The sequence below is a fragment of the Fusarium proliferatum genome (genome assembly GCF_900067095.1).
Source record: "Fusarium proliferatum ET1 genome assembly, contig: FPRO_scaffold012, whole genome shotgun sequence".
Classification (NCBI taxonomy): Eukaryota; Fungi; Ascomycota; class Sordariomycetes; order Hypocreales; family Nectriaceae; genus Fusarium; species Fusarium proliferatum.
In genome coordinates this window covers 117,538-143,970 of record NW_022194801.1, presented here as the reverse complement: position 1 = coordinate 143,970, position 26,433 = coordinate 117,538, and the positions used below count along the sequence as shown (strand labels likewise).

Here is a 26,433-nt window from a genome sequence, read left to right as displayed (position 1 = left end):
TGGTTGTGACGATGTTGGAAGAACAGGAAGGAAATGGTGGTTTGAAAAGTCAAGCCGTTTCTAGCTCCGGTCTGCAGCTCAGCCTAGCAGAGCATGGCATGGCATACCTTAGCAGTGGCAGATTGGGTCCGGTCTTACGCAGTGACGCTGCCTCTGGCTCTGCCAAGTAAACTACGGACAAGCTACAGCACCTCCTACGCAATGCCGGCCAACAGCAGGATCAAATCTGACCCCAAAATTCCTTGGAGGGACCAATCGAGTCCCTGAACGACCACCTGGCCATTGCGGCTGTGGCTTGAAGTGTTCCGGCCTTTCCAGCGGGTTTCCACCGTCCCTCCTGGTCTTGGGCTTGGGAGTCGGGTGTTAAATTGCGTCAAGTGAGCGGACAACGGACTCTTAGAAGCCGCCGAGTACGGAGTAGAGTAGCCTTCTAATGTATATCCAGGCTCCCTCTTTTGCTTGGGTATGGGCTTGCCCATTGCTATGTATTACGACTGGGAAATTGAGAGCTGCCCCAGACGCAGGGGCTTATTAGTTGTGGGACAACCCCCGTCTCTTGGGATCCATTTTATAGATCTGTTGAGATTCGTCCCATGTCGGTAATTTTGAGCAACAAGAAGCCCTAACAACGACTATGGTAGAAACGCCAAGCAACCATGACAGCCAAATTAATTGTTGTGAAGAACGAGGCCGTAATAACCGCGAGAATTACCTAAACCTCCACTAAGGCTACTGGCTCATGTCGCTCTCTATCTTATACGCGTGTCTCAGTCTGCAACTTCTTTATACAAACATATAGCCATGCAGAAGCATGGCTATTTTTATGTCGTTATGCTACGTATTTCATCAGGGTCTAAGGGACTGACTGGTGAATCTCTCCACAAGCCGTCAGAGTTATGAGCTTGACTACCTAGGTCAATGACGCACTTGGCTCTTCACATGCTCAAAACTCAAACTCCGCAACACTGCGCCTCACTTGTCCAAACTGTGGCTGCCCCAAACGGCAGCCACAATTTGACTCACGTGACCTCGCGACGCGTTTCTAAATCCTTTCTACCCCAGTACCCGAAACCGTGATCAAGGACAATAGGTATCGTTCGAGATGCGGCAACAATAACAAGCTTTGTATTTTTGTTCAATGGATCTCTCGTCTGATATGAAAACAACCATCAAAAATGGATCTCGACGACGAGTTCTCCGATGACGGCTTCGACGATATCCCTGCCAATGCCCTCCAGGAACTCGAGGACAATGCAATACAGCTCACACAAGCACAAGCCCAGTCAAAGCCATTGACACAGCGTCCACGCTTTGAATCCCCAGAAATCGTCTGGATAGAAGACGATGACCTCGATACGACCGAAGTGACAAATGATGCCGGTGTTCCTATTGGGAGGCCAGTTGTAGATGGCAATCTCCAACAAAACCAGTCATCCCAAAGCTACTGCTTAGACTCTCGACGCTCAGTTCCGCCCCCGAATCCGCGATGGAACCCTGTTGTCGAACCTTCGAAGCGGCGGCCCATGGGCGAGGTCCCTCAACAGCCTTACAATGCTGGACCACCTCACCAGCCCATGTACACCTCTCAGCAGTTCCAGACTCAGAGCTCCAACTTCGTTCGTGCTCAATCGAGTCAATTCGCTCGGCCGGCTGTGCCGCAAAACAGACCAGGAGCCTCTCAGCAGTCCCAGAACCAACCTGGCGATATCTTGTCAGCACTCCAGCAGCGAGTCAGAGCCCTCGAGGATCAACTCAAAGCAGCTCTGGGAGAAGCCTCGATTGTCCGATCCAATTTTGTGAAATCGAATGAAGAGCACGCTGCAGAGGTTGCTCGTCTGAACAAGATAAATGCCGAACAATTGGCGAAACAGGAAAGGATTGCTGAGGCAGCTGTTGCCGCTGAACAAAACGCCAATACCGAACTTCAATTTCTACAGCGTGATATGAGAGAGGTCAGTGATCGAGTTCGCCGCAAGGAACCCGCTGTTGGAACTACGGGAGGAGTTACGACTCCCAAGAAAGCAAACAAATCATGGGTTGCGGATGGCTTCGATGAGATGGATATTGTTGTAAGTCCAAGTAAGGGCCAAGGACGCAGCAGAAATCCCGACTCAGTGGCCTTGCACGTCGGCGAGAGAACACCGAGCAAAGGCAAAAGGAAAAGGCCGACTGTTGACAGTCCTATCATGGCACTGGAAACTCACACAGATAGCTTCGCCAGTAGTACTGGGAAGGCAGAGGCTCCAGTACACCAACCGCCGCTTGTGGTAGCGCCATCACCGGACGTCCTTTTTGAGGTTTGTCTGATCCTTCCCAGCTGGTTGGCACTATGCTCATCGTCTCTAGTTTCTACCACTTGTGCTCGATCATGGAGCTCCTCGCCCAACACTGGACACATTATCTCGCTTTTCCTTCAAAGATGACAAAGATACCTCGCTTTCCGCCATCATATTCCAAAAAATACCTCTGATGGGAAGCCCCCATCGACCGATGCAGCTACTTGTGGACTTTGCAAATCTTATGGTCAACATGTGGAATCGTTGCCATGAGGAGCAGCTCTGGGAGCCTATCAAGTATTTGCTCTCAATCATCTCTTTCATCTTCTCACTCCACGCGTCAGAAGTCGTTCCCTTCGTTTTGCCGAACCTGACACCTCCCGCGCAAGCCACAATCTGCACTTTGGCTGAATGGCAGCACCGCATACGGGAAGGTGAACGACGGCTGAAGAATGATGACTTTCAGTCAATGAAGGAACATATAAAGATCGTTGATATCTTATCAGTCTTGTATATAAGCGCTTTGGCTTGTTCCACTGTAATGGATGTGACAGAAGATGAAATCAAACCCAAGTCGACAGTCTTTTGGCGATGCATAAAACCTGACATGGTCTACAAACTTCTGAGCCCAAAGCAAGAACTTCCCGATATCTTGGGCATGCTAGAGCTCCTGACAACCTCTGCACTTCCAGACTCAATAGGTCCAATTACAGACGACGAAGATACTCATGTCGCTAGTCATGTCATCAACCATGTTACAAACAAGCTTACGGATTACCACCCATCAGTAACTACCCGCCATGAGAAATCTACGTTATGCTTGGCTGCTTTGCGAACGCTCATCGCCTTTTCGCGCCATCCTTTTGGCGCTAAGGAGCTTGCGTCTCACAGTCTAGCTCTCCCTCGCCTTGTGGCCTGCCTCAGCATGTCTATAGACGAGCTGTACGACCAACCAATCCCTTTCAACATCTTACCACAAACATTCGAGACTAAGGATATACGGCAGGGATCGACTACGACGTCGTACTCCGCCGGCTTATATCGAATCATCTCACAATGCGTCTTCTTGATACATGCTTTAGTGACGGGTCCCGATACCGCCAATCTAGCAGACATTAGCGAGAAGCTCTCAATGGCTCATGGGGGAAGCCAAAGGTATCTTCTCGCTTTAGGAAGACTTGCTTTTGCCGAAGAAGATTTAGTGATGGAGGCCGGGATCGATGGAGAGACAGTTGAGGCAGCCCATGAGCTGCTCGAACTGGAGGTGACACCGGATGAGGGTGAGGTAGTGAATGAAGCATTTGGGGGCTAAAATTGGTGGGATCTTGGTTCTCGGCGTTTTGATGGATGATGGGCTTGATTTTGACAATATGATTACACTTCGAGACAGTTACTTGCAGTTGCCTGGCGTTGAGGGTAGATATTAGACGAGATACCACAAGGCAGTCACACTTCGGACGGTGTTAAAAATTGCTATATGATGTTGAACGACCAAGACTACTACTTATGTTTTGTCCAAATCGCAGTGGCGCCGGAAGTTCTTCAATATTGCCCGGTTGGTACCTCCAGATCTCCATTCTCGCGAGTTTCGGCTCTAACCATTGTAAGAGACGTGGACATGGTCCCTAGAATCTGTTAGCTGATCTGACCTCAATGTTAATGCAGCAGTTACCCACCAATGGTTCTGAGTCAGGTCACCGCGATCTTCCATGGTTCGCCAATTCTCCCAGTTCTTCTCAGTCTTATCGACAGAGGTAGTCCAGATCTTCTGTCCCCAAATAACATACTTGAGGTTGAGAGTGTTGCGGTTCCTCATGCACCACTCGGCGATTTCTTTTCCAGAAAGGGTAGCAGACTGGGTTCCATCAGTTTCAAATGTTTTCGTCTAGCAGATGATCGAAGTGGGCACTTACACCGCCGGCGTCAGAACACATGAGGTCAGTTGCAAGACCGCAGCAATGGTCAGAAGATCCAGGACAAGAGCAGTCTCTCTTACATCCAATTTCCCTGATCCTACCGGGAAACTGATTCACCACAGCCTTGGCAGCGTTGACAGAAACTTGCTTGCAAGCACCGACAGCTGGGATCGTGGGAGCAGAATACCCCCCGAAGCCTGTGGCAGCAGAAGAGCAGCATTTCATCTGCGCAGGTCCAGGGCACTGGTTGCTAGCTGAGGTGCCCGCGCAATCAGAGCTCCAGCGGCAGTTTCCCGAAGAACAGGTTGGCTTGGAGCAGCATTTGATGTTAGCGGCGTCGGCAGGGCATGCACCAGAGATGGCGGTGCCGCCGGCAGAGGTGCAAGACGCTTCAGTGATGCATACACCTGCCCGACCGCTGGGCCCGTAACAGGGCTCGTTGGTAGCGCAGAGGGAATGGGAGGACAGGAGGAGGGTGAAGAACATGGATAGAGTTGAGGAATGCATTTTGATGGTTCTAGGGGCTGGAGTAGTTATGAGTGTTTGGTTGAAGATATTGGGGGGAAAGTCTTGATTACTTTAACCTGAGGCTATCTTATATAGTTTTCACGTACCTCCACTGTTCTAGTAGTAGGTATAGACCGAGATCGACGCCTGTCCCATTCACTGTCTTGGGAGCAGACTCAGGTTTCGAGTTGATCATGATCGTGTAACACTTGGACAAGCTCAACAGATCATGCCACTCTCCCATTTCAGCAGACCGAAGCATCATTTGGGGAAAGTGTTTCATCGAAAGTGTTTTCGAGTTGCCTCTCTTTTCAGCTCTGCATGCATATTTCTTGTAAGTGCGACATACGAACTTGAAATCTGCCGGTGATCTTCTTCAGCTCTTCTTGATTAGACTTCAAGGGGGGCATGCCACCCTGGCGGTCGTGGGGATAGCCGTTGATGATCATGCTTGGCGTCTTCGGTCCGTCGCGGCTTCAAGCGACCGAAGGCACATGAGTCAAATTTTGGGTGTATAGGTTCTGTTGAAACACATATCGCTCTTTGTATCGAGTTTAACTCTTGGTAGATGAATTCCAGAGCAATCGGTGAAGTGTTCTGGCTCTTACCAGCGAACTAGGGTATGAATGTATTCCGTCTCTGTCTATCCGTAAATTTGCGGAAGTGAGAATAATTCCTGCATGATGTGACTTGCAGAATCATTAAACAGGAATGCTGGTGGACCATGCGTCGGTGGCTTGTTTTATCTTGACAACGGCACACAAGAAAGACGGAGGTTTGACCGGCTTAAGCTTAGATATAAACGTGAGTATGGGCTGAGGAAACAATTGGATGAGAGATAAAGGCATCTTAGGCCAGAGTCCGGCCAAGAAATGCTGATTGGCTAGAGTGCACGACGATCTCTGGGAAACAGCCTCTTCCCACCTTCCTAGAAAGTGTACATGTTTCAGACAAAAAAGTGTCAATGACGTCGTTTCGCTGAAACATCTTGCGAAGCGGAGACTCCGCAGTTTCCATTCCCTTTCTCGTAGCTCGTATTGTTCCTTCTGGGTCTGATCCCCCACTACAATCTTCGTTGGAGCATGAGATCTTCAACTTCAACACGAACAGTTCGCATGCAGCATCTGAACGGTGACGATCCCGTTTCCTTAATGGCAGCCACCGTTTGTGTCGACTTGGAGCCAGCGCAAGCAGGCCTTTTACGACTCTCAATGCTCGGCATTTTCACTTGATGCACAGACGAAGCAGCAGACATCAAAGTCCTTTGAGGAGACCTGACTACAGTATGTATGAGATACTTGGGGCAAGCCTTTTGCCTTCCCTCGTGTATGCAACAAATCCAATATGAACTCTCGTTCACTCTCACGCCAGAACTACATCACACTCTGTCCCTTCTTTTCTTCGCTTTCACCGCCTTCAGAGCCTGCAAGTCCTTCGCCAGTCTCCATCGACTCAGTTCTTCGAGGCTCCTCGCCATCCAAAAGAACATTGGGAGCATACGGCAGCTTGCCCTCCTCGCGTCGGTCAGGAGGGATAATCGTGTTGTACCAGCGGGGCACGAGGACTCCCAGTCCGATCAGTACCAAGCAGATATGGGCAAGACCGAAGCCAAGAATATGTAGAGGGTCATCACGGAGCTCGTAGAAAGCGGGATAGGCAAAGCCGTAGATAATGGCGAGCACAGGCGCCGAGATGAAGCGTAGGAGGATTGGCCAAAAGACGGGAATACTCCAGTTCTTTCCAGTTGCGACAATCACGTTGAGATCCCGTCGAAGTTGCTGGCCCTGATGAGTGCTGTTAGTAGTTGCACACAACAAGCCGGATGAAAGAACTTACAGAGTAAAAGGCCATGTACCAGAAGCGTGTCATGAAGACGTTGTCCAAGAGTTTTGATAAGGCATGACTTCTGCCGATGAATCGGCGAGCAAACCCCTTGTCCTCGGTAAAGGTCAAGGCAGGCGGAAGTTCGTCAGGAGTCTTGCCAATTACACAGGAGACGATCGAGCAGATGATGAAGATACCAAAGCCAACTCCAGCACCCGCTTCAGCTTGAACCGCATGGGCAACAGCAACTCCGAGAACCATACCGCCAAAGTATCCAAAGTTCCAGATGAAAAAGGCTGGCTTTCCTACTTGTCCTGCTACGTCTCTCCAACGGTAGAAAGTTGTGGAGAATGCACATTCGCCAAACACAACGAAGACTAGAGCAACATCGTTGATCCAACGGTCAACTCCTGTGAGAAGAGCATATCCGAATTGGGTGCAGAAAGGGAGTGAAATAAGGAATGAGATAATTACAAGACCTGTGACTACCCACTCACGACGAATTTTGGGTTTGGTATCCATGACAAGCGTTACCACGGCATCCACCATGGCAAATGCAGAGCTATAACCCAGGACCACCAAGGTAAAGAAGAGTGCAAAGGCCCAGAACGATGATCCAGGAAGCTGAGTGATGGCTGTTGGCAACGTCAAAAATCCAATGGTGAAGGCACCAATCCGTTCGCCGGGAACAGGCATCATATCCAGGTATCCAACAACTCCGAACGCAGCGAAGGCGGCGAACCCCTCAAAGAGGACATTGCTGCCAACAATGAGACATGAGTCCATGACAGCATTGGCATGCTTCTGATTGTAAGAGGCATAAGAACTGAAATAGCCAAAACCGACACCAGTTGAGAAGAAGACCTGGCCAGCTGCAGTCTGCCAAATGTCACCGGATCCCAGTTTCTCGCCGTTCCACTCTCCAAAATACAGCTTTACGCCGCGACCAGCGTTTGGAAGTGAAACAGACCGGCCGACAAGGATGATAGTCAAGACAACAGGTAGACCCATGGTGAAGTAGACAACACGACCTGTCTGTCCAATACCGCGGAAGATGGAAATCCATACGAGGAACCAAACGAATGCAGTCCATCCAACAGTCTCTCCAATAAGGGCAGTGCCAGGATATTTGACGTAGTCTATAACACCACTCGACGTCTTGTTACCGGGAATCGCATCGACATTCTGCACTACGTCTTGGTAGTAGTATTCCTCAGCACGTCCCTCCCATGGCAGAGGACTCTGGAACGAGTTCCGGAAGTAGATCATGATCCAGGAAAGATTGACGACGAAGTACGGACTGACCATAAAACCAATGTATAAAAGACTGAAGCCGAGACCTTTGAGACGGTGGTTGATGTTGTTGAAAGCGACGACAGACCCTCCACGGTACGCTTGACCAATACTGACTTCGAGAATCAAGGCCGGGATGGCTATCAGGAAAACACACATGAGATATGGAATAAACCACTGGAGGCCGTTGTTGTTGTACACCTGTGAAGGGTACCGAATTAGGTTCCCCATACCAGCGCAGCCTCCCATGGCCGCTAGTAAGAAGGAAGCTCTCGAATTCCATTGATCACGGCCATCTTCGGATGTTGATGGTGGAGGTGAGAGCTTTTGGCCGATCTTTTTGAGAATTGGTGGGATCGCCATGGTGAAGTTGATACGTTTGAGGGTGATGGGGAGAGGAACTTATTCGGCGGAGTCGTCTTAAGTATCAAGTTTCGGTAGTCATAGGGTGAGAGTTCCACAAGGAGTGAGCTTTTCACATAAGAAAACTCGGGGACACTGATTTCACTGAAATGTCTAGAAACCCGAGACTCTGGAACTGTTTATTTCACCAGGGAAGGATCCACGAGCGGACGACCCGTCTTTTATTGCAGATATTTCCTCCATAAAATCAGGGACGAGCCAAGAGTCTACATTTTTACAAGGACTAGTTATTAGAGGATCGCCTCAGTTCCCTCCAAGACGGGGAGCTGTTGGATTTGCTACTTGCTGCCGGGGACAAGATCGACTTGGCCGACTCCATTGAAATGCTTGGCTTCGTATGACAAGAAACGAGTCTACGAACAAGACTCCGCTGCCAAGGTGCCCAGAGACTTGGCGCGTTGGGGCCGTGGTCGTGGGAGGATGATGCTGACCTATGTCTCTGCTGCAAGATGATAGCCAGCAGACGAACATTGTTAATTCCCGACTGTAGAGACTTTGTTCCCTTCTTTTGTGAGGTTGACATATTGCTAGAGTTGAGTGTTGCTGAGAGCCACAATTGACTAGATGAGGTTAAAATTAAGCATAACACAAACTTGACCTTGAACGCTTATTTCCGGGTTTCAAACGTCTCGAGGGTCCCAGTGCCTCGTGTCTTGGCATCGGAGGGTAAGACGGCACCAACCACTTTTCTCTTGGCCAAACGCACGCAAGGAAAGGATGAAGAAAAGCTTCAGCTGGAGGCTCATGCGAGGTGATACATGTAGATGTACAGCATGTCACAGGTTTTTACGGCAACCCCGTGCCCAAGTACGTCACTTGTGGTAACATTGGATAGAAAGGATCGAGAGGCGTGGGGGAGAGGCTGGATGATAACGGTTTAAACGGTCTAAAAGCGAAAGGCACTCACTAATCAAAGTTGGGTCTCGTCTCGGGGAATTAACTGGTTTTACGTAGGAGATAACCTCCACCCATCCATATGGCTCCATGACTTCCGCTTTGACTGTCACGTATCATCAACACTATTTTCCCCTTGTATTTTACTAACAAGAAAATCAATGTAAAAATGAGTCTAAGATAGTTGAGCTCGTCAGAACAAGCCCATATTGTGTAAACTTTGACCCGCATTGAGAGATATGAATACATACGCTGTCTCATATTTTATAACAATTTGCCTGCCTATTTGGGCCTTGATGGTGTCGAATCAGAAGAATATGACTGGTAAATCGAACCACAAAGACATCCCCAAAGGAAATGTTACAACGCCAAGCCAACAGCCCGGTCTTGCTAGCTCATGACGTCTTTTGCTAGGGCCCGCGATTCAGAACCAGGCACCGACATTCTTTGAGCAGCGAGTGGATGGAGGCAAGTCGGAGCCCTGATTTGAGAGGTCGCAATGCCTGTCTAGGATGAGTATGCCGTGGGGAACCAGGGGATGAGCAGTGGTTTCCATACTGTTGTAGGGCTCGGTGACTCCGGACTGTCGGCACTGTTGCGACTCTATAATCTTTGTGGTCGAGGGTCCGAAAGAGTCTCAACATGTAGTGTTCTTGTGGTTCTTGACGCGACGGGGAGTTGCAGATACCTGGCCTTGGTCAAGGCGCCTTGACTGGAGAAGCTATGGATGGATGGGGTCATATGATATGGTCAACTCCCCGAATTATCGAGCCGTTTGGATCTATCAGATGGGCCTTCTTGGTCTTGGCCCAACGCCACAGTTGCTCCGGCAAGTGGATATCAATATCAATCACCACATGATGCGGCTGTCGGCGAACACGCAATATTCATGGTAGATGATAATACATGAGCAGCTATTTTCGATGGAAGCCCCTTACTATAGATGTAAAGCTACTGATTTCGACGTTTCATTGCTACACAGTAGTAGTCTTGGCACAGAAACTGAGTGTTCCTGTCTCCAGCAAGTTGAAGATCGTGGGTGCCCCTAGGGTTATCTGGACTTTTGTACGATGTAGTCCTTAAACGAGACTTTGCGTCAAGCTCAGAGAGACTTGACACATACAAGGGAAGTAAGTCGTCATAAACTTTAGTAGTACTGAAATAACTTATAGCCAGGCTTGGTCACATTAACCATATAAATCCATGTATCAAGCAGTCTTGGGAGTACTTTCAGGCTTTCGACCATAGACCATACGACTTTCTCCATGTTAGTTGCAATGAACTCTCGACAAAGTAAGCATCAAACTCACGCATTGAAATAGGGCAGTGCTCTTGGCTCCTTGAGTGCCTTTCGCATCTGGCTGACCAAAATCGTAACCTCCTCTTCCGACCAACCTAGGATCTCTCCGATTGGGAAGATGGCAAAAGCATCGATAGAGTGGTCAATAAAAGCCCCATTATAAAGACCAATCTGCTTCAGCTTCTTATCTTGAGGCCAGCCTCCAACTGGGAGCTTCCACGATTTAGAAAATAGATCTGTAAATCCTGCTTCTCGCATATACTCCTCCTGACGGCCATCCCGTGCAATCTCCCAAGTTCGACCAGTTTGACGGCCGCATTCAAAGAATAGTTTGCACCATTTCTTGAAAATGTGTCCTTCGTCCTTCTCGATCCTGGGGTTCTCGCTGTGTGTTTCAATGTCGATCTCAAGACTCTCGACCCAACCCCCTGGTCGTACGTGGGCAAACGCTTGACGGTATAGTTTCTTCCAGTCGTCAATCGCACCGTAAAGATACCGGATATGGATGAAGTCAAACTCATCGGGCTTGAATGTCCAGTCGAGTTGGGCATCCTCGATTTGAAAGCTGCAGTTTAGAGGCGCGAATGCAGGCTGGACGGCTGAAATGTCTGTTCCAAGTACTTCGGCAGACGGGTACTCATCGGCCATGTCACTGGATTTGTTAGAGATCCGATTTCAAATAGCCGAAGGGGGTTTTACATGGCCCATATTCCAGTCCCGGTACCAATGTCGAGGATTTTCTAAGTGGAATTAACCTCGTTGCATCTGGTCTCCCTATGTTCATACCTGAGGATTCTTGTCAATGGGGGCTAGGTGGAGCTTATCGTCGAATAGCAGCAGTGTATAGTGATGTCTTCAAGATGAAGGTTATTGCATGTTCCAACTCTTCAGCGAGCGAGGTGCCTTACAGCATATCCTGGCCCTCTTGATAATCATCATCAGTAGGCGCCCTGGATATGATCAGATCGCTTACTTGGCAGTTTTGTTAAGGAATAAGCTTAACGTACAGTATTCTGTTGTTTTCGACTGTTAGAAGGGCCGGCCGTTAATGTGTCTGTATTCGAGGATGCTCGATGTGAGGGACGCTGTCGAATCTCGAAGGCTGTCGGTAATACAATGAGAATTGCCGTCATTGTATGGCATATACAACACAAGTAAACAGCTTACCTCCCAGTGCTGATAGTCGAATTGTCATCATCCATGCTACCAACAACTTGAGGATCCTATCGAGTCAACGACATGCCCGACGGTTTGCAACGATCTTGTAATTGAAAGGATCAACATACATATTCTATAGGTGCCAGACCGGTTTGTGACAGTGAGTTTTGCCTCTGCTCATCATTGTCTGCCGTGGTGACGTTGGCGATGTGGAGTCCACTTTGTGTTAGTTATTCAGAATTCAAGATCGATTCGACACTGAGTTTCTTCGATTCTGAAGCTTGCAGAGATGGGTCGGGAAAAGGAAAATGACATCGAGGGATCAAGTCGACAGGGCCGTGGGGAGAACGAAGAGATATATAATACCTCTTATTGACCCTCGGAATTTCGTCACATCATAAGTCATGATCTAAATGCCTCGGTAGGCGAGGTTGTATGCATGAGACATCAAGGCCCTGTCCCTTTCTCATCTGCCACGCCAATTCGTCAGAGACCACGGTATTACACAAAACCTCCAAATTGCGGACGTATTTTACTTCGCCTCGAGTTGTTCTCCATTTACACGACATGGATCTTGACTTTGGCTTTCCTCAACGGCTCATGATCGTCAAAATCCCTGCTCTCTGCTATCCCTGAGTGGTCGAGCCTTTGCTCACTCTTCACTACCCGGGGCTTCGGCTGGTGATTGTATTAAAGTCGCCTGGGGTATGCTTTTTGCCCTACAGTCATTGAGTTTTCTGTGTTTCCACTCGTGTCTGATGCAACTGCAATCATGCCTCAATTCTGCTATTCGCGAATCTGTCCCTTCTGGCATTGCCGTCATGGGAGCAGTGATGCAGTTATGCGGACCACCAACACACATTGGTCCAAAAATCCGATATGTGAGACTTCGCCATGAGGTGACTGCATGATAGATGAGGGGTTTGTGGTCTTCCTCAATTGTTGCTAGCTCGCTTGTAATACATTTTCGAAAACATTATGGCCTGTTGTATGGTATCATGATAGCTTCAACATGGATCACGGAGGATGAGCACAGAGTATATAGTAAAGGACGAACCCAAAGTTTTACCCCTGGAACTACCAATATATATTTGCTTTTGTGTGTAGCATTGTTAAGTTAACGCTGGCTCTAATGATAATCTCAATCTGTGCTATAAAAACTCCTGCAATGGTATCTCCTCCAAAGCATCAACAACGCTCGAGCCCAGACGCTGCATCACGATCCCCTCCCTCAAAAACACTATTTTCTCCCTTTTCGTCTTTCTAATTCTCTAGAGCTCTTGTGCCCGGCTCGATTCGCCAGCAATGCTTTCTTCGTACTCTGTCAAACGCAATGCCTCTTCCACGTCATTTACAAAGTGTCTTTCGCCAGCCATTTCCACAATGCCACTGCTTGACATCAATCGCCATACAGGGTGATCCTTGCGAGCTGGGCATCGAGAAAAGTACACCCGCACTCCTCGGTCGTGGTAGTTGCGTACGATCTCAGTCAGAACCTGCGTACCAGATCCATCCATGGAGGTTACACCGTGGATATCAAAGATGACGTTTCTGTTCATGTCGGTACTGCGAAGGCGAGGCAGAGCAGGGTGTGCTTTCGATGTGCCATAGAGCTCCAGCCGACGAAGTCGGGACTTGAGCTCTCCTGTATTGGCGAAAGTCAAAGGCTCTGGGATCTTGACGATGAGACAACCCTCAACAAATTCAAGACTCGCCTTGTCACCTTCAGCATTCTCAAATCGATTTGTCCCCGGAATTCGACCCAGGATCTGGATGCGTGGTCGCGTACTATGCTTGATAACCATGAGCATCGACAATCCTACACCGAATGCCATACCAAGTGTGAGAGAGTAGAACATGGTTGCAAGGAAGATAACAGCCATAAGACCCAGCTCAGTCCAGCCACGGATCTTCAAGAAGAAGCCAATGTCATGGGGCGCCTCTTCTATCAACGAGTAGGCGACGACAGAGATCATTGCTGATAGGACAGGTTTCTAAGTGATGTTAGCCCATGTGTCACACATAGGTTTCATAGGGTACTCACTGGCAGGTAATAAAAGTAGGGGAGAAGGAAGAAGATGGATAGCAGAGAGATGATGCTCAGAAACATGGAACTGGCGGGACTCTTGCCTCCGGTGCTCTTATTCACCTTGCTTCGTCCATATCCGCCAAAAGCTGGGAGACTCATAAAACATCCACCAACCATATTGGCGATACCCAGCGCAATCATTTCTCTGTTGGCACTCAGCTGGATTCCCTGGATAGTCTCACTTGAGCCCAAACTCTTTGCAGCTACCGAGGATTCGAAAAATCCAAGAAGTGCAATGAGGAAGGATGTGGCCATGGCACTTCGAATATGCGGCATATGCTCGAGCTTGAAGGGCCATTGGAAGGCAAGAAGCTGGCCGTTGGCGGCCTTGACTGTGCCCAGAATCTCAACTCCCTGGTTCTCCCAATCGAGGCGCCAGCAAAGAATTGCAGATACAACAACGACCACGAAACGATCCGGGACATAGGCAACGCCAGGATACCGAGGCTGAAGGCGATTCTTGAGTTCACTAAAAGCATAGTCAGAATAGCATCAGAAAGGAAGCCACAAAGCGCCACTTACCGGCAGATCATGATGACCATGAAGCTAATTCCGGCGATGGCAAATGTCAAACCATGCGCTTCGTGAATGTTGTTAATCATAAACCTAATCTTCTCAACGGGGCTGCCGTGGCTGACGCCAGCATCGTCAGCCAGTTCAGCGAGTCCTAACTCAGGAATCAACTGGTCAACGGCAATGACGAAACCGATCGCGCTGATGAACCCGCGGAGAAAAGGCCTGCTGAGAACGCTGTCCATGAAACCCAATCGCGCAAGACCAGCGATGAGTACCATAGCACCCGCCATGCCAGCGACAATTCCACAGATTTGCGCATGCAACAAATCATTGTCTTCGTCTTCTCCAGAACCAACATTCTGCTTTACAACAGTTCCCACAAGAAGGGAGCCGGCAGCTTCAGGGCCAACTACCATCTGTGGACAGGACCCCAGAAGGGCGTAGATGAAGGGGTTAAAGACGAAAGCGTAGAGACCGTGAATCGGAGGGACGTGGGCGAGATTCGCAGCGAGGGAGAGGGCCATCGGTAAGTAGAAGGAAGCCATGGTAATGGCCGCAACAAGATCGCCACGCAGATATGAAACCTTGTACTGGCGCATCCAATTCAAGCAGGGGACGTAGTACGCAAGATACCTGATAGACGTTAGTACATCATTTAACGGCCGTAGGGACTGCAGTAGTTACATGAATGCTGTATCCTCGAAACCAGCTTGTTCAGCCAGCATACTGCTATGGCCCATGGTCTTTGTTCGCATTCTCTTCTTCAGCCACTTCTTCCAGTCTTCGTGGCCCACGATTGTCGTGATTGCGTTGTCTAGCACAGGAATGTGCGTGCCTGAGCCTGCAGTCTCGCTACCATCCTCGTCGGTGCTCCTCATAGTCAAGGTCGGACTCATGGGTCGCGGACTGAAAGTGCCATGGCTGCAGACACCAGGATGGGCAGGGTGAACACTTCCTCGGCGTGTGTTTGAACGCTGGTTGTTCCCGTCGATTAGAGGGGTTGTTTCGTTTGCGAAGATCTCGTGTATTGTAGCTCCGGGAGGATGTCCTGGCGAATCTGGAGGCGATGCGACCGGAATGCTCGTGGGAGTCGTAGAACCTTCTGCGGCCGGGCTTTCGCTCTCGTTTCGATCATGAGCGCTCAGAGCTTGACGGAGAGCACTGGGCTGAGTAGGACGGTGGTCGATCCCGGAGTTGGTACGACTGTGGGAAGGTCGTTTGGCCATGATTGTGGAGTTCGATCGAGTCGCAGTCTGAGTTTAATGGAGTTTGGTTGAATTCGGAATTGAAGTCTAGGGAACTGCATATATCAAGCGAAGTATTCAATAAGTTATGCCCAAGCTTGGCTCGAGAGAAATTCCTGTTTCTGGCACAGAGTCAAGTCGACAAAGACCGGCAGATGAGAATCGACTAACTAGGTAGAAAAGCGACGGAGAGGACGCGACTGCCGATGAAGACCGATGCATGGAATCTATATAGTCGACGATCATGCAAAATCAATTTGCGGTGAAAGACAAAAAAAATTGAGGAACAAAAGAGAAAAGATCAAAAGCTCATGGCTCGCTAAGGTAGGACTAAAAGATGAGGAGCACGAGTACCTAAGTAGGTAGTGCAAGTCCAAGGGTTCCATTCCCGTGTAAGGTATCAGCGAGGGCAGGTCCCTTGACTCTCTGTGTGCAATCATCAGCATTTTCCTTAGGTAGTTATGGATCCCAGTCGCCATCAATCTCAGATCTAGCCAAGCTTCTCCGCCAATCAGACGCAACCGTTGGCAAATGCCACCTACGCAAGCCCAACTTCTGGCTGCGCTTTGAGGCTGTTCGGTGACATCAGAGCGCTAGCCCCAGGTGACTTCTAGCGGGGTTTCCCACCGCCCTCTCGGGGAATGTGAGCGAATGGCTGGTCTCGTGTTTTTCAGCGATCCCTGCTGCTTTAACGTTTATGGTGTTGAAGCTGATGCCGGGAACCCGACTTCGGCCGTAAAGTAATTCTTGAAGAATAATATCCACGAAGAACACGTTAGTCAATACACTGTGCGTAGATGTTTGGAGCTTACTTCTGGGTTATCATTACTAAGATTTACAACAAACCCGTCACAAGCAGCAAAACCACAGGGTACAAGATTATCACCACCAAAGTTCATGATATTACGCTATCAATTCCCTTGGCTGATACACTTTGATGAGACAACTACCCGTTCCGGAATCGTTTTACTAGTTAACTTAACTCCGAAATCTAATTAAAGACAAGATTTTATGCTTTCCAATTTGCTAATATCGCTCGAAATCATAAATACATCCCCAACTGACTCGCTTATATCGAGATCTGGTGGTGTTACATAATTAGAATATCTCAGACATGCACTGTCTGTTTTAGACCTGCTCGTTGACAAACAGACCAGCCATGCCCTGGCCTGTACCGATGCACATACTGGTCAACAGCATCTTCTTCTTTCGCCGCCTGCACTCGGAAAGGCCTGTAACAATCTGTCGAGCACCTGTAGCGCCCAGTGGGTGACCAAGAGCGATAGCTCCTCCACGAGGGTTGAGCTTGTCTGCTGTCAGACCAAGCTTGTCTTGACAGTAAACAGCCATGGAGGCAAAGGCTTCGTTGATCTCAACAATATCAATATCATCGAGGGAGATGTTGTGCTGGGCAAGAAGCTTGGGGATGGCAATGCTAGGACCAATGCCCATGATGCGAGGCGCGAGGCCAGCGACAGTGGAACCAACGTACTTGGCCATGATAGGCTGGCCCAGCTTGATGGCTGTAGATCGCTTCATCAGCAACACGGCAGCAGCTATTAAAAAGTTAGTGGGAGGCTCCTCGAATCGACCAGAATAAACTTACCTCCGTCAGTAAGCTGGCTGGCATTGCCTCCAGTTGTAGCTCCACCCCATTGAGGGAAAGCAGATCGAATCTTGCCGAGGCTTTCAGCGGTAGTGCCTGGTCGGATACCCTCGTCCTGGGTGAGAGTGACCTCCTTCTCCTGACCATCGGGGCCCTTGACCTTGGTGGTGATGGGCACGATCTCATCGGCGAACAAACCAGCCTTTTGCGCCGCCTCGGCCTTTTGGAAACTCTCAGCCGCGTACTTGTCCATCACATCGCGGGTAACGCCAAAGTCCTTGCTGACATTCTCGCTGGTCCAACCCATGGGCTGCATGCAATCCACGGACTCCTGGCTTTGTGATGTAACAGCCTCGTCGAAGGGCTTCTCGAGCGCATCGCCACCGATGGTCATTTGTTCAGCACCCATAGCGATACCGATCTCGATGGAGCCATTGAGAATGGAGTGGGCGATATCGGCAGTGGCCTTCAGACCAGAAGAGCAGAATCGGTTGACGGAAGAAGCACCAGCGGTGTTAGGGAAACCAGCAGCGAGAGCAGAAGCGCGAACCTTGTAGGCAGCCTTGGCATCGGAGACCTATTGATCATTGATTAGGAGAGTTCGATTTGGCTCATGGGGTTGCGACATACGTTTCCAAGGCAGATATCCTCAACAAGGGCAGGGTCGAGGTTCGATCGTTCCCGAACCTCCTTGAGCAGAGCATACACCATGTATTCGAGAGAAGTATCCTTGAAACCGCCCTTCTTGGCCTTTGTGAGAGGGGTTCGGGCAGCGAGGGTGATTACAATGTCATCAGGGTTCTTCGCTTGACTATCATGGCACTGTTAGATTCGGTGACAATAATTCGTTCGGGCGATCGCGACTCACATGCTGTTGAGCGCCGACCCAGGGGCCAGGTGCTTGATGATGGAACCAATACGTTCAGCAGCCATTGTGTATATTCTGTGCTGTTAATTGACAAAACTTGTGTGTCAGGTTGGATAATAATCAAGTTGAGGCGACAGCGCAGTTGGCTCTAAAATAGGAGAAAAGGATGCCGAGGCGAAGTCCATCATGGGAGGGGTCTGGGGTAAACATTGACGGAAGCTGCAGCGGTACTTGCGACGGCGCATCCAAATGTGTGGGGTTAAGCCGAGGTAGCGCTTCAAGACTGACCACTTCCCGAGGTTTCGGGGTATTACATAAGGCAGATTGATGACATAATATCAGCGACCTCGGCGAGAAGCGATGGCTTCAGAAAAGGCCGTCGTCTTTAGCTATCTCGGCATGGCAAATACCCCATGAAAAGTTCCCGAACTTTGATTATTGTTTGTTAGTCACAATATGAGTATTCAGTTGTTCATTAATCTGCGCATTATACGCTCCATACACAATGTCGCTTTGACTGGACAGCATCTCTCTCCTGCCTCGAGAACTTGTGCAACCAAATTCACCATCAAAAACGACTGGAATGCAAAGAAAAACTCAACATGCCGTTGGCTCAACGGATGATTCTCACTTTACATGACACTTTTTTCCTAGTTCATAACTTACGATCTATTCCACTCTCTCCGTTATGTGTCATTCTCTGACATTCTTGAGGAAGACCGAGCACAGGCCAAAACAGTGAAGAGCGAGCGCCCATGATGTGAAGCATGGGGTTGGCATCCTAACGCCTGCCCATTCGTAGATGACAATGGGCCCGCCGACCTGGTCCAGTCTTAATTTTATCGATTTTGACGGGTACTCAACCTACGAGAGCATGGCGCAGTGCCGCGCTTGTTCCTGGATCATCATAATGATCCAATAAGAGCACTGGATTCTATAGAGCATGTCTCGGAAGTCCCTAGTTTCTGGATGTCTGGACCCTGGCTCGACAGACTATCTTCCCGATGCGGCCATGTAAACCAACCAGCAGATCGGATAGCTTCATACTATATCCATTTTCGGCGACTTTCCAGAAGCCACCGCTTACAATATGTCCAGGTTATTTGATGGACGAGGAAAGGTTATGGAATGAAATACTTATTGGATGTTTCCTCATAAGTCGAGGCCGCGCCTATTCTTGCTCTCTTCCTCATGGCTGCGATTCCCATTATCAACGGCTGACTCGTCACTCCTTTTTATTGGCAATCTTTCTGATAATCTGCTGAAGCTGAACTTTCATACTTTCTTTTCATATTTAGCTGTACCAATTTGTACTTCAACTTGACCGCCACTGGGGCAGAACATCAGGCAACGTCAGTGCACCCTTAAAAGCTGAGAAGAACAGTCCCGACTTTCCATTCGAGACGCCCGACCTTTGAAACCTGGCTTGTTGCCTCTCCCTTCTTGAATCAGCCACAGCTATTACTCAAAACAGACTTCACGATCAAAAAAAAGAGCATGGCTCTGTCAAAGCATGTCCTGGCTCTCATGCTAGCCGGTCTCTCGTACGCCACCCGCGATCATAAGAGAGGGCTTTGCTTCGTTCCTGATTCCGAGAAACCCCAGGACGACAAAATCTGGGTCCAGAACGGCAGCGATATCACCTGGTACTACAACTATGGAGACAAGCCATCTACTGTATATAAGGATGTTCCTCAAGAACAATTCGAGTTCGTGCCAATGATGTGGGGTGTAGGATCCGACTCAAGCGACACAACGTTCCTTCAAAATGTCAAGAGCCTCATGAAAAGTGGAGTCAACATCACACATGTCCTGGGATTCAATGAACCTGATGCTGGTAACGATGTGGGCGGAAGCAATCTCGACCCCAAGGTCGCTGCCGAGGCTTGGGTCGCGAACTTTGAACCACTGGGTGAGATGGGTGTAAAGTTGGGTCTCCCTGCTTGCACTGGCGGATGGGGTAGTATGCCATGGCTAAAACAGTTCTTGGGAAATTGCTCTGCAATCAAGAGTCAAGGTGGGCCTAAGAGAAATTGCACATGGGACTATCTTCCTGTGCATTGGTACGATAACTTCGAGGGTCTTGCATCTCACATCGGTGAACGCCTTGCCGAGTATGTGTCACCTCTCTGTAGCCCATACCCATGCTAACAGATTATCAACAGATGGCCAAACTCTACTATATGGGTTACAGAATATGCCTACGCGCACCAAGACCCTCAACCGACAGAACAATTCTTCAAACAGACTCTTAAGTGGTTTGACGAGTCAGACTTCATCGGGAGATACACCTATTTCGGCGCCTTTCGCTCAGATGTTTCCAATGTTGGCCCTAATGCGGCCTTCCTGTCAAATAGTGGTGGTCTGACAACCATCGGTGCTCAATACTTGGGACTTAACACGACTGGTGAGAACAATGCTTCGCATTCGAAAGTGAGTTTACCCAGCGTGGGCCTGTTGGCGGTGGTGCTAGCTGCTGTGGTTAAGACAATTATGTAGAGGATAAATTAATGGATAAAATACGTTAAAATATTTCCAAAGCACCACATAGGATGAAAAGACGGTTCAGCGACAATGTAATGCATTTGCACCAGCGTTCAGTGGCTGGGCAGCGGGATATCTATACCCTCTGTCAGGGCGGAATAGTGCAACTAAAAGCAGAAGTGATATCAATATTGAGATTCATCATGATCCTTCCCATCCGTCCAAAATATTCTTCAGTTCATGAGACAACATATTCTCCCCAGTGTCATTACTTTCCCAAAACTTCCCTCGCCCATTTTAAATATTCTTATCATCAGAGATGCAAATCATAAGATTAGGCCTCTGTGGCTGCAAGGCCTTGAGGCACAATGTGTCGATCGGTAGGTCCACGAGAGGTGCTTCGCTTTCCGAGAGACTCGCCAGTGTCCCTTCGCGAGAAAGATGCCCAGGTCTTGAAGCTGGACAGAGACATGGTTCGGGCAAGGCGGCCACCGTCTTCACCACCCTGGCCCCAGACACCACGGCGGACAGGAGCGTCCTCAAGGAGGTGGAAGTGTCGCTTGGTCATCTTCCAGAGCTCGATGCCAGCGACGAACACAACAGTGAAGCCAACGGCCAGAGCCCACTCCCAAGTGATGCCAGTATGCTTGAAGAACTTGTGGTTGAGGACGGGAATGTAGACGACGGGGAAGACAGAGAGACCACCAATGATGACGGACCAGAACAGGAAGCGGTTGGAGTAGATGTCCTTGAACACGGGGAACTTGCTGTCGTCGTCAGGGTTGAGGCGGAAGACGGAGCGGCGCAGACTCTTGAACTCCCAAGCAGAGATGAGGATAAGCCATGTCAGTTCAGCGAAGGTGGCGGCGCGAGCCTTGAACACGGGGATACACTCCTCGGAGTATCGCTGGTTGCACTCGAAGCCGAGGTTACCGCCATTGGCACCATAGACGATGATGACAAAAGTGCACATTGTGCAAGCACCCATGATAATACCGTAGACGATCATGTCAATGATGATCTGGTTGGTAAAGACACCGCGCTTCTTGTCCTGGGGAGGCTTGCGCATGATGTCCTGAGCACCCTGCTCGCGACCAAGTCCGAAGGCAGGGAACGACGAGGTAGCCATGTTGATCCAGATAATTTGGAGAGGCGAGACGGGGAACACGGAGAAGCCACTGTCATCGACGAAAGCAAGACCGCAAACCAGGAGGATAACCTCACCAACGTTGGAAGTCAGGAGGTGGAGGACGAACTTCTGGATGTTGTCGAACATGCGACGACCTTCACGGATAGCGGCGACGATGGAGTTGAACTTATCATCAGTAAGTACTATCTTGGAAGCCGACTTGGCCACGTCAGAACCGGAACCCATGGCAATACCGACGTCGGCACGAGACAGAGAAGGGGCATCGTTGACACCATCACCAGTCATAGCCATGAAGGCACCACGACGACGGAGAGCGTCGATCATGCGGGTCTTGGTGTCAGGAGCGCAACGGGCAATAACCAGAGGAAGTTCCTCGAGAGCATCGATCTCTTCATCGGTCATCCTATCAAAATCGGTCGCCTTCTGAACAATGGACTTGGCGACGTGATCAGGCAGAATACTGAGGTTCTTGGGGATGATGCCGACTTCCTTAGCAATGGCCTTAGCGGTCTCGGGGTGATCACCAGTAAGCATATGAACTCGGATACCAGCGTTAGAGCACTCGGCGATAGAGGGTTTGGTTTCACGTCGGGGAGGATCGTAGATACCAGCAAGACCAAGGAGGATAAGACCCTGTTCGACCTCAGTTCGAAGCTTCTCGTCCTCGGCGGGAGAAGAAGCCTGCTTGGCAGTGAAACGTCCGTCCCAAGGACGGTAGGCGATAGCCAGGACACGCTGACCCTGAGAAGCGAGACTGTTCATCTGCTCAAGAACACTCTCCTTGAGCTCATCGGTCATGGGCTGCTGCTCAGGTCCAGTGCCAGCGTAGTCGCAGAGATCCAAGATACGCTCGACAGCTCCCTTGGTGAAGACCATAGAGTTGGCAGTGTCGATGATGGAACCCTTGGCACCCTCGGGGGCATCGTATATGACGGACATTCGCTTGATAGAGCTATCGAAGGGGAATTCGGCAATTTGCTTCCATCCCTCACCCTCCAGGGTCTTCTTTCCTGAGTTGAAGCGGTGGGTGAAGACCTGGAGCGCAATTTCGGTGGGCTCCCCGGTAACCTGCCACTTCTCCTCTTCATCATCGTATCGGACGGTAGCCAAGTTGCAAAGGGCGGAAGAAAGCAAGAAAGCTTGAAGTTCATCAGTCATCTCGCACTCAACCTCAGGCTCACGCTTCTTGGGTTGAGCATTATTCTGGTTGAGCTTCTCATCGGGAACATCAAACTTGAGAACAGCAGCACTACGCTCGCGATCGTAGTCACGAGGCGCCTCCTTCTCTTCGGGCTCATCGCTCTGCTTGGAATATGTAACTCGGCCCTTGGTGGGATCGTTGGGGCTCTGGGAGTCGCGAACAGTGTAGATGTGGGAAGAGGGGATCCAAGCCTTGCGAACAATCATGGCTCCTTCGGTGAGAGTACCAGTCTTGTCGGAGCAAATATTGGTAACACCTCCAAGAGCCTCGAGGGCGGAGAGATCACGGACGACGACATTGGCCTTGCGCATAACAGTAACAGCAACGACCATGGTGATAGTCAAGACAGCCACCAGGGACTCGGGGATAATGGCGATACCGAGAGAGGTCGCATAGATAATAACCTCGTTCTTCATGTCGAACTTGTTGACAGCAAACACGACGATAGCGAGAATGATAGCACAACCGAATAGGACATAAGCAAGAGCGGAAAGCTTTCGCTGGAGAGGCGTTCCCTCAGTGAGACCCAGGAACTTGCCGATAACATCCCAAGTTCGCTTGGAAGCACCAACAAAGGGCTGTCGCTTTCCATACTTCTTGTAGTTCATAGATCGGCCAGCCTTGCGGGTCTTCTTGGAAGTAGAGGCAGCAATCTTGCCGACCTCAGTAGACATACCAGTAGCAGTGACGATACCACGACCACGGCCCTTTCGGACGACGGTGGTAGCATAAGCCATGTTGACACGATCACCAATACCAATTTCATCCTCGGACTCGACAGGCTTCTCGGTTCCGGGAGCGGTGATATTGTTATCGGTAATCTTCTCGACGGGGATTGATTCGCCAGTGAGTTGACCTTCCTCGCAAGCAAGGTTCATGGCTTCAAAGAGGCGGAGATCGGCGGGGACGGTGTCGCCCATCTTGAGGAGGACGATGTCACCGGGAACGACTTCGGGGCTGTACAATTAATTAGTTTTGAGTCGAGTTTTAGTTCTGCGTGGTAAACGCTTACTTAGAAATAACTTGAGTCTTTCCATCGCGAAGAACCATGGCACTGGGAGAGGAGAGAGCTCGGAGAGCATCCATGCGCTTCTCAGCGCGATACTCTTGCCAGAAACCAATGGTGACGTTGAGGACGATAACAAAGACAAGCACGCCACCTTCGATATAATCTTTGATACCAAAACTAAGAGCCATGGCAAATGCAAGAACCTGTGGCGGGTTAGTTTGGCAAATTGGGTTTGGAGGGGAATGCCACTTACAATGATCATGGCATTGAGTAGCTGCTTGGTCAAAATACTGTACCATGGCACAGTACCGCCCACATCGAGCTCATTCTTGGGATATTTCTGCTGAGCTTCAGCTACTTGTTGGCTGGTAAGGCCCTTGTCGATGCTTGTGTCAAGGGCTTGCGCCGTCTCCTCAATTGTGAGGAGGAACGGGTGCTTGGGGTACTCGGCCGCCATGGTCGATGGATTGAAGATTGGCGACCAGGATTTGTAGGAAAGGGCGCGAGAAGAGAGCTTAAACTGTTGTCTGTGTGCTCTATGCTCTGGGTATAAGTGACGGTGGTTGTGAGATGTATCTTAATGGGTGTGTTGGCGCTGTATACAAGAGTCGATTGACTACTTGAGCTTCATTGACGAGTAAAAGAGTGATAATAATGAAGGAACTAGCTTCAAGGCATTAATGAGTAAATGTTATCTATCCGATTAGAGAACAATCGACGAATGTGATTGATAACTTTGGAGTTTATGGGAAATAGACTTGGCGGGGTGCGGGGGACGAGGTCATATATAGTTGAGGGAGGGAGAAATCTCAAGAAACAATAGTACCGTCATACTTAGAAAAGAGCCCCATGAGAGCACCGTAATTGCTCATGTTATCGCGGACCTGAGTCGTTGCCAGGCTCGGGATTTCTTGGCGTTGGTCCCCCATCCCGAACCCGAACCTAAGCAGCGGTTTAGATCCGCCACCAGACTTGGAGAGCTCACTATTTTCCCCACACACTCCCCCCCATAACCAACCCCTGTAGACAGGTGTTGAGCCTCTCCTCAGGCTACAAATGCAAAATGCAGTGCTACTTGCTTAGTGAATTTAGCCTACCTTGGCTATGGTGTGTTGCTATAAATCAGTTGCCGTATCGTCGACGGCCGTCCCCGGAACGGACGGGAAACGAAACGGACGGACGGCTCCGTGACGTCAATTCTGGTGATGGACCGTATTTTACGCTCCAAGTGCCGTGCTTCCATCGGTAATGGTTGTTCTATACTCAGTCTTCAGTCTATCCATGCAACAGTGTAAGCCTGGATGCAGCACCATTGGAATCCAAGTATGTCATCAAAGTCTTCTCAATCTCTCGGTGCTTTTCTTCCAGTCTCTATCATTTCCAGACCCCAGTCGCGTTACCATCCTAAAACCCCAAATAAAAAAAAAACAGGCCGGTAAAATGGTAAAGTAAGGTAGCGTAGCGTACCGTATCGTGGTGAGACTGTTTGGTGGTGTGTGTAGTGGAGATCCTGGCGTCTTGGCAGCTTGGCGTATGGCGAAAACGTGCAATGGATGGAGTGCGGGACAAGAGAAATCTTGCTGCTCTTGCTGCTCTTGCTGCTCTTGCTGCTCTTGTTGCGGTAGGTATAGTTGAGAGGTGAGAGGTGAGGTCATTGTTGTGCATTGCAAACTTGAATTGTCGCATGGTCGCGGCGGTCATGGATCCTCCTCTCGCTCGCTCCTTACGAGGTCAGCGTGTCTGTCAAGTTTACTGCACTTCTCCAACATTCCCCTAGTTGGTCTTTTGATCATCATGGACCGGTTGTTTCAACGGCATCCAAACCGTTGACACATGGCCTCGATTGCAATGCGAGCATGGTCATAGCTCTCTGTTAGAGCCATGGCAGCATACCGAGCATGACCAATGCAACACTGTTATTAACGAGATGCCCATCTCTTGTCTCAAACTCCAACCGTGCCCACTGGACCATGGGTGCTATGCTTTGCAGCTCTCTTACTGGTACTCGTTCTGAAAGCTCATTCGGCATTCCACCACCGTCCAAGAGTATCAACCGGTACACGACCATGCCATGCCATGCCATCTTAGCCAAGACGAAAGAGCCAAGGCAGAAATCACAAGCTAGTGATTTCTCAACAAACCGCCATCTCGCCGAAGGCAAGAATGTCTGTATCAAGGTTCAGCTGGTTCGTCACATCTTGGCGCCTAGAGTTAGCGGTCGTCGCGATAACCTCAAAGGGTCAACTCCATCTTGGCGGCTCTTGGCGCTTGACCAATGACGCGTATCCAATCAATCCTCGGACCTTCAAGTCAAGACACGCCGAATTATCGAGCACTGCGCCCCCACATCTCTTCTGACGATCCAGCAAAGCGATGTTCTGCTCGCTTCTGTTTAGGTATATCTGCATCTTCCGTGGGGGAACAGACAAAGGTAGAGAGGGTAGCAAGACAAGAAAGAAATGTGAGAAGGTCCTTGGCAGAGACACTCGTTTCTGGAACAAGTTAAGAGGCTGGCTTGGCTGTAGACTTTGGACTCTGTCTATTGGCCTGATGAATCCCCACACCCTGTCGGCTCCTCACTCTAGGACCAACTAACCTTGCGCTTATGTTACTTAAGGTTCTGGGCACTTGCGCTAAGCTTATCGGCTACTCAAAATCAATCATATCACCTGATC

At 49.6% G+C, this 26,433-nt stretch overlaps 9 protein-coding genes across 9 annotated transcripts; 3 read left to right on the top strand and 6 right to left on the bottom strand.

The window, feature by feature from the left end:
* Positions 1 to 1,175: 1,175 nt before the first annotated feature.
* Positions 1,176 to 3,588, top strand: FPRO_13142 (uncharacterized protein; the record flags this gene model as incomplete). Its single annotated transcript, XM_031222562.1, has 2 exons — positions 1,176 to 2,297; positions 2,347 to 3,588. 2 exons carry the CDS (start codon positions 1,176 to 1,178, stop codon positions 3,586 to 3,588), a joined length of 2,364 nt encoding a protein of 787 aa, XP_031088009.1.
* Positions 3,589 to 3,870: 282 nt separating this feature from the next.
* FPRO_13141 (uncharacterized protein) lies at positions 3,871 to 4,699 on the bottom strand (the record flags this gene model as incomplete). Its single annotated transcript, XM_031222561.1, has 3 exons — positions 3,871 to 3,901; positions 3,953 to 4,131; positions 4,190 to 4,699. The coding sequence occupies 3 exons, from the start codon at positions 4,697 to 4,699 to the stop codon at positions 3,871 to 3,873; spliced, it is 720 nt and encodes a 239-aa protein (XP_031088008.1).
* A 1,373-nt stretch (positions 4,700 to 6,072) lies between these two features.
* FPRO_13140 (uncharacterized protein) lies at positions 6,073 to 8,179 on the bottom strand (the record flags this gene model as incomplete). The annotated part of the gene is made up of 2 exons (XM_031222560.1): positions 6,073 to 6,483; positions 6,536 to 8,179. 2 exons carry the CDS (start codon positions 8,177 to 8,179, stop codon positions 6,073 to 6,075), a joined length of 2,055 nt encoding a protein of 684 aa, XP_031088007.1.
* A 2,162-nt stretch (positions 8,180 to 10,341) lies between these two features.
* On the bottom strand, positions 10,342 to 11,635 carry FPRO_13139 (uncharacterized protein; the record flags this gene model as incomplete). Its single annotated transcript, XM_031222559.1, has 6 exons — positions 10,342 to 10,390; positions 10,444 to 11,085; positions 11,133 to 11,173; positions 11,220 to 11,286; positions 11,342 to 11,383; positions 11,601 to 11,635. 6 exons carry the CDS (start codon positions 11,633 to 11,635, stop codon positions 10,342 to 10,344), a joined length of 876 nt encoding a protein of 291 aa, XP_031088006.1.
* A 1,227-nt stretch (positions 11,636 to 12,862) lies between these two features.
* FPRO_13138 (related to sulphate transporter proteins) lies at positions 12,863 to 15,422 on the bottom strand (the record flags this gene model as incomplete). The annotated part of the gene is made up of 4 exons (XM_031222557.1): positions 12,863 to 13,585; positions 13,636 to 14,149; positions 14,203 to 14,829; positions 14,881 to 15,422. The coding sequence occupies 4 exons, from the start codon at positions 15,420 to 15,422 to the stop codon at positions 12,863 to 12,865; spliced, it is 2,406 nt and encodes an 801-aa protein (XP_031088005.1).
* Positions 15,423 to 16,568: 1,146 nt separating this feature from the next.
* FPRO_13137 (putative POT1-acetyl-CoA C-acyltransferase, peroxisomal) lies at positions 16,569 to 17,979 on the bottom strand (the record flags this gene model as incomplete). The annotated part of the gene is made up of 4 exons (XM_031222556.1): positions 16,569 to 16,996; positions 17,047 to 17,623; positions 17,677 to 17,857; positions 17,915 to 17,979. 4 exons carry the CDS (start codon positions 17,977 to 17,979, stop codon positions 16,569 to 16,571), a joined length of 1,251 nt encoding a protein of 416 aa, XP_031088004.1.
* Positions 17,980 to 19,411: 1,432 nt separating this feature from the next.
* Positions 19,412 to 20,413, top strand: FPRO_13136 (uncharacterized protein; the record flags this gene model as incomplete). Its single annotated transcript, XM_031222555.1, has 2 exons — positions 19,412 to 20,028; positions 20,080 to 20,413. The coding sequence occupies 2 exons, from the start codon at positions 19,412 to 19,414 to the stop codon at positions 20,411 to 20,413; spliced, it is 951 nt and encodes a 316-aa protein (XP_031088003.1).
* Positions 20,414 to 20,732: 319 nt separating this feature from the next.
* FPRO_13135 (uncharacterized protein) lies at positions 20,733 to 24,215 on the bottom strand (the record flags this gene model as incomplete). Its single annotated transcript, XM_031222554.1, has 3 exons — positions 20,733 to 23,706; positions 23,762 to 23,961; positions 24,012 to 24,215. 3 exons carry the CDS (start codon positions 24,213 to 24,215, stop codon positions 20,733 to 20,735), a joined length of 3,378 nt encoding a protein of 1,125 aa, XP_031088002.1.
* Positions 24,216 to 25,311: 1,096 nt separating this feature from the next.
* Positions 25,312 to 26,037, top strand: FPRO_13134 (uncharacterized protein; the record flags this gene model as incomplete). Its single annotated transcript, XM_031222553.1, has 2 exons — positions 25,312 to 25,379; positions 25,686 to 26,037. 2 exons carry the CDS (start codon positions 25,312 to 25,314, stop codon positions 26,035 to 26,037), a joined length of 420 nt encoding a protein of 139 aa, XP_031088001.1.
* Positions 26,038 to 26,433: the final 396 nt, after the last annotated feature.